This window comes from Pezoporus occidentalis, unplaced genomic scaffold, assembly GCF_034315485.1.
Source record: "Pezoporus occidentalis ecotype Australia unplaced genomic scaffold, CSIRO_AGI_Poc_V1 ctg63, whole genome shotgun sequence".
In the NCBI taxonomy this organism is placed as follows: Eukaryota; Metazoa; Chordata; class Aves; order Psittaciformes; family Psittacidae; genus Pezoporus; species Pezoporus occidentalis.
The window spans coordinates 4,795,819-4,805,223 of record NW_026915977.1 but is presented as its reverse complement, the minus strand read 5'-3'; the positions used below and the strand labels follow the sequence as shown (position 1 = coordinate 4,805,223).

General features: G+C 43.4%; 1 protein-coding gene across 2 annotated transcripts in view; it reads right to left on the bottom strand.

Moving 5' to 3' along the window:
- Positions 1–1,527: 1,527 nt before the first annotated feature.
- Positions 1,528–9,405, bottom strand: part of LOC134174753 (sodium/hydrogen exchanger 2-like) — a 28,855-nt gene continuing 20,977 nt past the window's right edge. For both annotated transcript variants that reach the window (XM_062639986.1, XM_062639987.1), the window contains exons 10-12: positions 8,956–9,090; positions 4,459–4,531; positions 1,528–2,375 (exon numbers count right to left, since the gene is read on the bottom strand). In XM_062639986.1, coding sequence (XP_062495970.1) covers positions 2,239–2,375; positions 4,459–4,531; positions 8,956–9,090 — 345 coding nt within the window. In that variant the 3' untranslated portion in view covers positions 1,528–2,238. The remainder of the gene's footprint in view (positions 2,376–4,458; positions 4,532–8,955; positions 9,091–9,405) is intronic.

Below are 9,405 nucleotides of genomic sequence, written 5' to 3'. Positions count from 1 at the left end.
CAATAAACAGACCATTTTCCTCACTCATTACAATCGCTTGCCTTGCTCATGATCTTGTGATCGCTGACTAAAGGCTGCACAGGGCAGAGCTGAATGCACCACTGTTCAAAGCGGATCTGACAGGCTTACTGTGCCGGGCCGATGACACCCAGAGAGACACCCGTGTGTCACCAGCCACCACTGACATCATTGTGAGCATGTTGCGGATGCAAGGAGGTAATAACTCTTAGATGATCTCATAACACAGCATACTTAATTGAAATCGAAACATATATGAATATGTTGCAATGCACTATGTTCCATATTACAAGATGTTCAAAGATGGGCAATTTTCTACATCAAGGGCTGACAAATCCATAAGACTCCCACACAAGGCAGATTAAAATGAGAAACAAACCAACATTTTAATAAAGTGTAGATAACAATGAACATATACTAAAAGTCAATTAATACATATACGTATATACACACAAAATACATACATAAGGCTAAAAGGTCCAATTTTCGTTCGCAATGAGGTGAATTTCCAGTGATGGGGCAATGAAGAGGGGCCTTTGAGTTGAAATGAACTACATTAGCTTATGTCAGTTCACGGTGAAGAAGTTTATTCAAATGAAAATGAGACGTCCACATCATTGCAAAGCAAATACACAAGATTTTGTGTCTTTAGGTTAAAATGAAAGCCCCACTGTACCAGGCAGTGGTCTCCTGGTGGAGTATTACTGCAGAGAGGAGATTGGCTCTGAAAGTCTGCAAGTATCCTGGAGGGGGGGGTGTGAATTCCTACAATTTCTGTTATTCTAATTTCAGAAAGAGTCACTTGCTCAGATTAAACACTCCTGAATCCTTCAATGCAGAGGAAGGGGAAGAGAAAGAAAAATGTCAATATTGGCAATGCTCAAACTTACCCTATCAGCTAAGGATAAGAATTCGAAGGCTTGGATACTTATCTGGAGTTTCAAAGAAAATTACCCAAAAGTGAAGATATCCATCTTCCTCAGATGCTATCACCGGAGTTGCATCTTTTGCATCTACTTTTCCACTTAAACTTGAGAAGGAACTTCTTCTCAGTGAGGGTGACGGAACACTGGAACAGGCTGCCCAGGGAGGTTGTGGAGTCTCCTTCCCTGGAGACATTCAAAGCCCGCCTGGACACATTCCTGTGTAACGTTATCTAGGTGTTCCTGCTCTGGCAGGGGGATTGGACTAGATGATCTTTTGAGGTCCCTTCCAATCTCCAGCATACTGTGATACTGTGATACTCTGCAAAGGGGATCACACCTTTCCTGGCAGAAGCGGCCCTGGCAGCAAGGTTTTGGGTCTCTCTCTCTCTGCTATGTCCTCTAAGGAGACGCATTCAAACCTCCTCTGACCCTCTCAGCTATGACAGCAGTGATCATCTGAGGGACCCTTTGCAGGCTTGCTGCAAACCACCAACCGCTTGCTTGCTCTTCTGTTTAAGGGATGGCACACTCGTCTCCTGGTATTGCCACTGGATGTGGAGCTTCCCCATCTTATTTTCTGAGGTGAACCATTCCTTATATAAACGCTAAAAATTTAATAAGACTATATTTTCCCCTTTTAATAAAGCTATAATAAGTTTCCATTAAAAGAACCGTGTCTGGGTGTGGGACAGTCCCTCTGGTAAAACAAAACACTTATTTAACTAATTGATTTAATTTTGGACTTACATGATTAATGTCCAGAAGCAGGACCTGGTTCCTCTTCCTGGCTCCAGTTCCCAAGGAGCAGAAGAGATCTGTTGCTGGCTCTGCTGTCTTTCCTAGTGACACTCTCCATTGCCTAATAAAGCCCTCCTTGAGATTATGAAGTTTTTCCTAATGTTTAATCTAAATGCTCCCTGCTGTTTAGTCTATCCCTGCTGACTAATGAGAAGATCTGATATCTCACCTTATTAAAACATCCTTTATCACAGTTAGAGACAGTTTCATCAATTTTCCCAGGCTGAAAAGACTAATTTTTCCTAGCCACTTCTTAGACATTCTCTCTCAGACATTACCTTGCATTGCTAGTGCTCAGCCACGCATCTTTGCCCTGGTTCCTGTTGTACAACACTGGGGTTTTGATAAGAGCACATGTTTTGATGCAAACCACTCAGAATATTTTGCCCTGTCCATATTGTCCCTTTCAGTACGCATCTTATTTACATTATCTACATGTATCGTAGACATCCATGAAACAGTCAGATCCCTCACATTGGAAGCATCTCTTGTGATTTCACATCTCCAAAGCCAGCTCTTCCTCCACTTTCTCCTTCTCCCGACAGGCTGCACCACTGGGCTGCAGTGGTGGGATAACACACACTGACTTGGACCGATTCTGCTTCACTTCCAGAAGCTTTTCTGCATTCCCCACTGCAGGAAGAGAAAAACACCAACTTGTATGAGAAGCATTCTCCTTTGTGGGTCAACGGGAATGAAGGAATACTGAGAGGTACTGGAGGTGGCCATTTGCCCATTGTGGATGAGCTATACCACTGCAGGGATCACTTTTCAATTATAAAACAGAGGACAAAGATCAGTGTTTCAATGGAAGACAAAAAAGGGGAAAATAAGACAATTTTTAAACCCTATTTTGTACTGTGAAATATGTTACATTTCTGGATCAATATCATCATTCTTTTGACAGCACCCACCAGCAACTTTACAGAACAAAAAATCATATTGGTGACTACCTTAAAATAGCTTTTCAAGATGCAGGTGTCCTGCTAGAGCATCTATCATATCCTGTTGCCACATTAAGTGATATTTTTGGGGTGGATATACAAGCAATCATGACCGAAGAGCTATAGTCTCCTACAGCCCTGTTACCAGAGTATGTTGGGGGCTTTTGTGCTCACATCTTCCTGGGGAGAGAAAAACACTGCTTCTTATCACTTTCTCTCCTTACATTCAGGCTGTTCTTCAGGAAGAATATAAACATTCATTATAAACTATGGATCAAAATAGCTACATCCCCAGCGGATGTCCATCCTATGAACACACAAATGCCACACGCTTCTGTTCCTCCCATCCACTCTTGCAACTAGTTAGTTACCTTTGTGCAGAGAAGGTGCCAGCTATACCATGGCTCTTTATTTAGAAAGTTTTCAGTTAAGTGTTTAAAGAAAAGTACAAAGGAAGCAAATGTTTGAAATTGAAGGATGAAAAAAGACAGAAAAGAAACGTGTATGTAATAAACATACGTAATACAGAAACATTCTGTACATTAATATTAGTCCCAGTCCCTTCAACTATCTCAGCCTATATTGGGAATCAACTTGACTTTTTTTGTTATTTCCAACAAACATTGACTCTTTTGTACAACCACTTTTACAGACAGGATTGTCACCTTCACAGGCACAATTCTGCTGAAAGGTCTTATGCCAAGTACTGTAAAAATTCAGTGCTCAGTTTCCCACTGAATATCCCACTGTGCTTCGAGGCTGAAATGACTGCCTACAGTTTTCACCAGCGATATCTTGTGTGAAGCTTCATTGATAAACCTTTTCTTTTTTTTTAATTTGAAAACTAAGCTTTCAGTTATCTAGAAATTGGGTTCAAGCTTATGAAAACATGAGGTCTTGACCACCAATCTTTCTGTGACTGATATTTAAAGCAGACAGTGCTGCTAATGGTACACTCAAAATGCATTTTAATAATACTTAATGAAAGAAATAATCTTAATTTTTGAAAATAGTTTTGGCACAAACTTTATGTTTTGAAATGTAATTTATTTTTATAAGCGTTTCATTTATTCAGTAGCATCACCATAGACAGAATGATCTGCAGTTACTGCCAGACATCTTAGTGCTTGGTGGAACATGAAGAACAGTACCACTTTCAAATGCTCCTGTCTTGGCTGGACATAAGAGACAAGAAAGCTCTGTGTAAACTCATGCACCCCCTTGCAGCACACAAGTAATAAGGAGGTCAAACACCTGGACTGGGACAGATCTCTCACTGTGATGATTCCCAGCATCACTGCCTGCCCCTGAGCAGCTGCCTGGAGCACCTTCACTGCCAGCAGTGCGTCCCAGCACACCTGAATCTTAAAATCATTTAGGTTGGAAAAGGCTTTTAAGATCATCCAGTCCAACCATTAAGCCAACTCTGCCAAGTCCACCACTAGACCATGACTTGTCTCAGGTCGGGCTGAGAAAAGGCACTTAGCTCACTCATGATGCTCATCTAAGGAGCACCCCTTTGTCCCCCCAGCTGGAGTGATGCCCCTGCCACTCTGCCTGCAACACACAGCCCAGGTCTTCCTGCTGCTGCTGGCTGCAAGGTAGGGAGGGCAGGAGGCTGTGCCTTGACTGCCTCCCATGTCCATGTCATGGATATGCCATAAACTCAGCACATCCTCCCTGTCACCAGCTGGGCCACCCCACAGGCATGGGTCCTGGCATTCAGGGGAGGTAGGAAATCACCACCAGCACCCACCAGCTCCCCAGCTTACCAGTGAAGGAACGGCACAGCTTGGGCTGCATGCTGGAGTCACCCTGCGATGAGTAGGAGTCATCCTTCTGTGACTAAGGAAGAAAAGTACTTTAATGCATTTATGAAGATTGCTAGCAAGTCTGTTAATGACACTCCTGCTTCATAAACAAGCCATTTGCAATCTCCAAGGACTCTGTTTCCATTCGTTTTACTTTTGCCAAGAAAACCAAAACGACTATAGCTAAAAATAGACCGGATAGATGTGAGGAAATATTTACAGACACTGATTTGTTTCGAGTTGGGGGAAGAGGTCTGAGCTCTCCAGGAGTGATTCGTCAGATAGGAGGGGAATGAGCAGCCCTGGAACGGTGGGGGGTACAGGGCAGGCGAGTGCAGGAGTCAAAGCCCATCCTCAGGACATGGACATTTCTCACCTTGGCTGTTCCCTCGCTTTGGCTGCAGACCAAGGAGGCAGGTAAGGAGCTTGCACTAATGAGCTCCCTGTGCTTTCACTCCAGAGCTAATCTCTACCCTTCAGGGGAATAAATAATAAATAAATAAATAAACAGAATAAAAAAAAGGTAAAAAGGAAAAAAAAAAAAACCAAACCGCTCAGGTAGCACAATGCTGCCCGAATTGTTCAGTGCTTCTGCAAACTGGGAATAAGCCTCCTAACGCAGCTGTGATTTGGCACTTCAGTCCAGCAACCCAGACTGCCAATAACTCTGGACATCTCCCAGCCTGGTTTGCATTTTGTTTGAGTTCGTTCTCCTCCCTCCCCTAATGAGGGCCGGTGCCCTCCATCCCTTGTTCACACTTTTATTGACCATTTTAATAACAATGCCTTCCAGACTCAAGCAGCAGCGCCCAGTTCCCTGGAAAGCCATTCCCAGGGGCATTTAACGATTCTCAGAGCATGCTCCATGAAAGGGCTTCGACATAATTACCAAAGGCAGTATGTCATTTGTGCACATGGCTTGCAGGCAGCTCCAAATAAGCTCCTTCTGCGGGAGTGTACTCGTGTTTGGCAGAAGAAAAGAGGCCAAAGTTGCCTGGCTACAGGTGCAAGGATTTTCTGGGTGCTCAGTGGTAAATAAAAGCTATCCTGGGTCTCAGAGACTGCCCTGCCAGCGTACTCTGTGTTGGATCCTTGCCTAAAATAAGGCAAGCCCAAAATCTGGACAGCATTCAGAGCCAGGGTGATGCACAGATGCAGGAAGCAGCAGCATTCGGCAGGAATTTTGTCCTCAGGCGAAGGAAGGCAAATTTTCTGTTGGAAATAGATAGTTTTGGAGTTAATCCTCTGGGCTGCAATTCAGATCTGAAATCACCTCGTAGCCTTGCCAAGGCTTTTCTGCCTGGTGTAAATCATTTAACCTGCACTGTTGGCTCAGGAAGGATGAAGATTGTTCTTTTCTTACTTCTCTCTGCCTTCCCGATTCACCCTCCAACCTCTCGTTAGCAGGGGCCTGTAACACAGCCTAAGAGACATCTCTCAGTACTGTAAAAGCAAAGGTAGACACCTAAAGTGCAGTAGACACCTAAAGCCACCCAGGTTAGAGAGAAAAGGTGACTATCCTGCCAAGGGCACTGGTTTCTCCACACCAACAGTGGAGGGAGATGGACTGTCCATCAGGCAAGATGAGCTTCACTGCTGGCTCCTCCCGAGCCTAATGCAGCCACAGACCTATATGCTCTTCCACGCATCCCTTATTTTGTGGCGACTGATACAGGAGGAAAAGACCAGCCCCCACCTGATAAATTACAAGACAAATCCAACTGAGCTGCAACAGCTTTATATTTTGATAGCAAAGGAGTAACCAGCTTCACTAGAAAAGAAAAACTATATAAGCAGACAGCCAGCAAGCAGAACAGCAGTGTTTCTACTGAACCAAAGGGATTTTTTAAGGATTCACTCAGCACATAACACCGAACTGATTGAACATGTCACCAAAGCTTTTATCGAATAGACTGGCAACAGAAGACGTGCAGGCACTCCACCAGCACCAGAGGGTTTTCAGTGGCCCTTTGCTTAAAGTTTGTTTCTCAGTTCCTTGATTTCCAGTTGGGTTTGCAAACACAGTTGTAATGCTTCCATCTCGTGGTGAAATGCAGAACAGAAAGATGTGTGACGTGACAGCATCAAGTTTTTTCTTGCTGACTCAAAACCTGGAAGGCCAAACACTTCCCTTTGGGACTACAAAAGATGGAGCAACTGACAATTAGGAAGATCTCAAACACTAACTAGCTATATTTTTCATTCGTCTCTTTTTTAAATAGGAAAATGCCATTTGCTTGTCAACTGGACATGAAATTAAATCTAAGTGATTTCATTTTTCCCTAAAATTTAAAATATTGAGCTGCTTTTAATGGGACGAGATCTACATTTTAGCACAACTTTCCTTCCTTCTACTGATGAATTCTGCAATATGTCCTTCTACAGCATGAAGGAACAGCACCTACCCTCCCTCCCACCTTGTGTTAATATTCTGGGGCTCTTCTAGCACATTATCCCATCACTTTTGGGTATCACCTTATTTCTATTTGGAGAAAAATGAGGCAGCTATTCTAAAACATTAGCAGATAAGCTGCTGATCACAGACAACACACCTGACTTTTCCTTTTGGGTGCAGAGGGATCCTTCTTGGGCTTAGAGTCTCCTCTACAGATGTCACTGGAATCAGCTCTCCATATTTACACCTGTTTCACTTGGACTGGCACAAAGCAAAGGTAGCTGCTGTAAAGAGGTGCAATTAGCACCAACAAACGACTGCTAGAGACAGCAGTATTCAGCACCAAACTGGTATTTCACAAAATCCATAGGAGCATTTGCCATCCCTATAGGATATTAGCCACCACCCATGAATCAGCATATATAGAGAGTGAATTCTACTGCTTTTGCAATTCCCCCAAAATATTCTGTTCTCAAGGCCAGCTCTAAGCATGCAAAGTGGCAGGACAAACCGTGTTCCCAAAGGTGCTCAAGTTCCTTCCAAATGCACTGCAGTACTTAATGGGAGCAGCAGCAAATGGGAAAGCAGGAGCACAAGGGTTAACAATCAAATGTCCTTAAAGAATGTAACATGCTCAAAATCAGCCCTGGTTTGATGTTCTTTTGAAATTTAATTATACCAAATGTTCTACAGGAACATGCCATGTTCTTGCCTATCTATTTTGAATTGTAAGTACCAATCAGCATGTAAATGATCAAATTAAGTCTTTTAAGTTGTTTGCAAGAGCCGGAACACCTTTCTGGAATGAAGGGCTGAGAAGAAGCAGCATTTGGTGTGTTACTGCCATTCTCGGTGGGCTCTTCAATGACTGGCATTTGAACAAAGAAATCAGAGCAAAAGCAAGCCTGCAGCAGTCCCAAGTTCTTGTGCTGTCATGCAAAAATCACTGTCTAAATAAAAGAAGATAAATTATTTCTTTTTAAAAGGTCATTCTGTTCTCCTTAGTGATGGAGCCTTGCTGCCCAGATTAGAGACCACAGTTTGCACTTGGATAGTGCTCTAGCTCAAGCCATCAAAACCTAAGATTAAGAGCAGCAGGTAAAATTTAGGGATGGCTCAGCAATTACTGCTCCTGACCTGAGGGTCTGGGAGCAATAATATGAATTGCTTTTCCTCTAGAGCAAGAATTACAGAGGATGGAAAGAACTGAAAAGACCAAGCCTGCTCCTCATGAAACATTCCTGCACCATTTCGTCTTTCTACAGGGAAATATTGGCCCAACTTCTTCCACTGATCTCCAGAGAAGTCAGCAAAAGTCTTCATCAGCCACAGACATTATATTTACCTTGTTTCTCCTCTAATTCATAACATGAACTGACATGGAGCTGTGCCAGCAGTGAATTTGGACTCAAAGCAGTTCTCTCAGGAATCCAGAATGCAACACTTCCCTCTATTTTACTTTCTTCAAGTCTGCCCAGAACCATAGCTGCTTTTGAAAACAAAAAGCTCACCTCCAGAATAAATAAGGAATCTCACAGTAATGCTTCTGTCATTTCAAAGAGTTGGGGAAAAAAAACAACACTGAAGAGTTTCAAATATTTACAGTCCATCTTGGACCACTGACAATGGGTGAACCAAATTCCTGCCTTTAACGAAATCTCCCAGAAAAGAAAACATGGGAAAAACAGACCTCTGAATCCACAGACTGAAACCCAATTAATAACATTTGCTCAGTAAATAACTTTCCTAGCATGGATGGAAGCCTGTGTTCACAAAGCACTGAGTGGCGCAGCACGCAAGATGGCTCATTTTTTTGTTAGGAGTTGTGTTGGATTTTGGTTTTGTTTTGGTTTTATTTCTCAATATTTCCTACTCATTGGAATGTAATTTAGGATTGAGACACGCTTTTTTTTTTTTTTTAAATTTATGGTAACAGGATTTCTCTTTAAAAAGAAATACCACCAGCGCTAAACAGCACTATTCCTAGCACTCGTTATACTAGCACAGGGGAAGCATCCTGTGCACGGACTCTGAAGGTCCAAGAGCTCACTGCTGTCTCTTACCTCCTTCCTGGAGCTGACCGTATCACTCCCTCTCACTTCCATCTGCAGGCTCTTGTGCCGGAGGATCAGGATCTCCTTGGCATGCTCCACAGGCTCTGTTTCTCCGGGAAGGGTGTGCCTGTTGTAAGCTGGTCCCTGCATGTTGCACCAGAGAGACCACTGTCAGACATGGGACCATCCCTCTCTCAGCAGCAGCATCCCCTCACTAATACCTGTGTCCCCCAGGGTCCTTCGCCCCCTGTAACCATCCTGCCTAGTTATGGGGTTAAACTGATCTGTCCAAGTAAGAGTGGTGGGATGGAGGGAAAGAGCCAAAGAAGGAAGATGGGTCTCCAAAATCTGCTTCTTTATGCAAAATTGCCCAAGCGATCACTGAATGACAAGACAGATATGCTTCTCTATTAGTCCAGGTGACACATCAACCTCTCTATTCAAGGTGTCTTCAGCCTC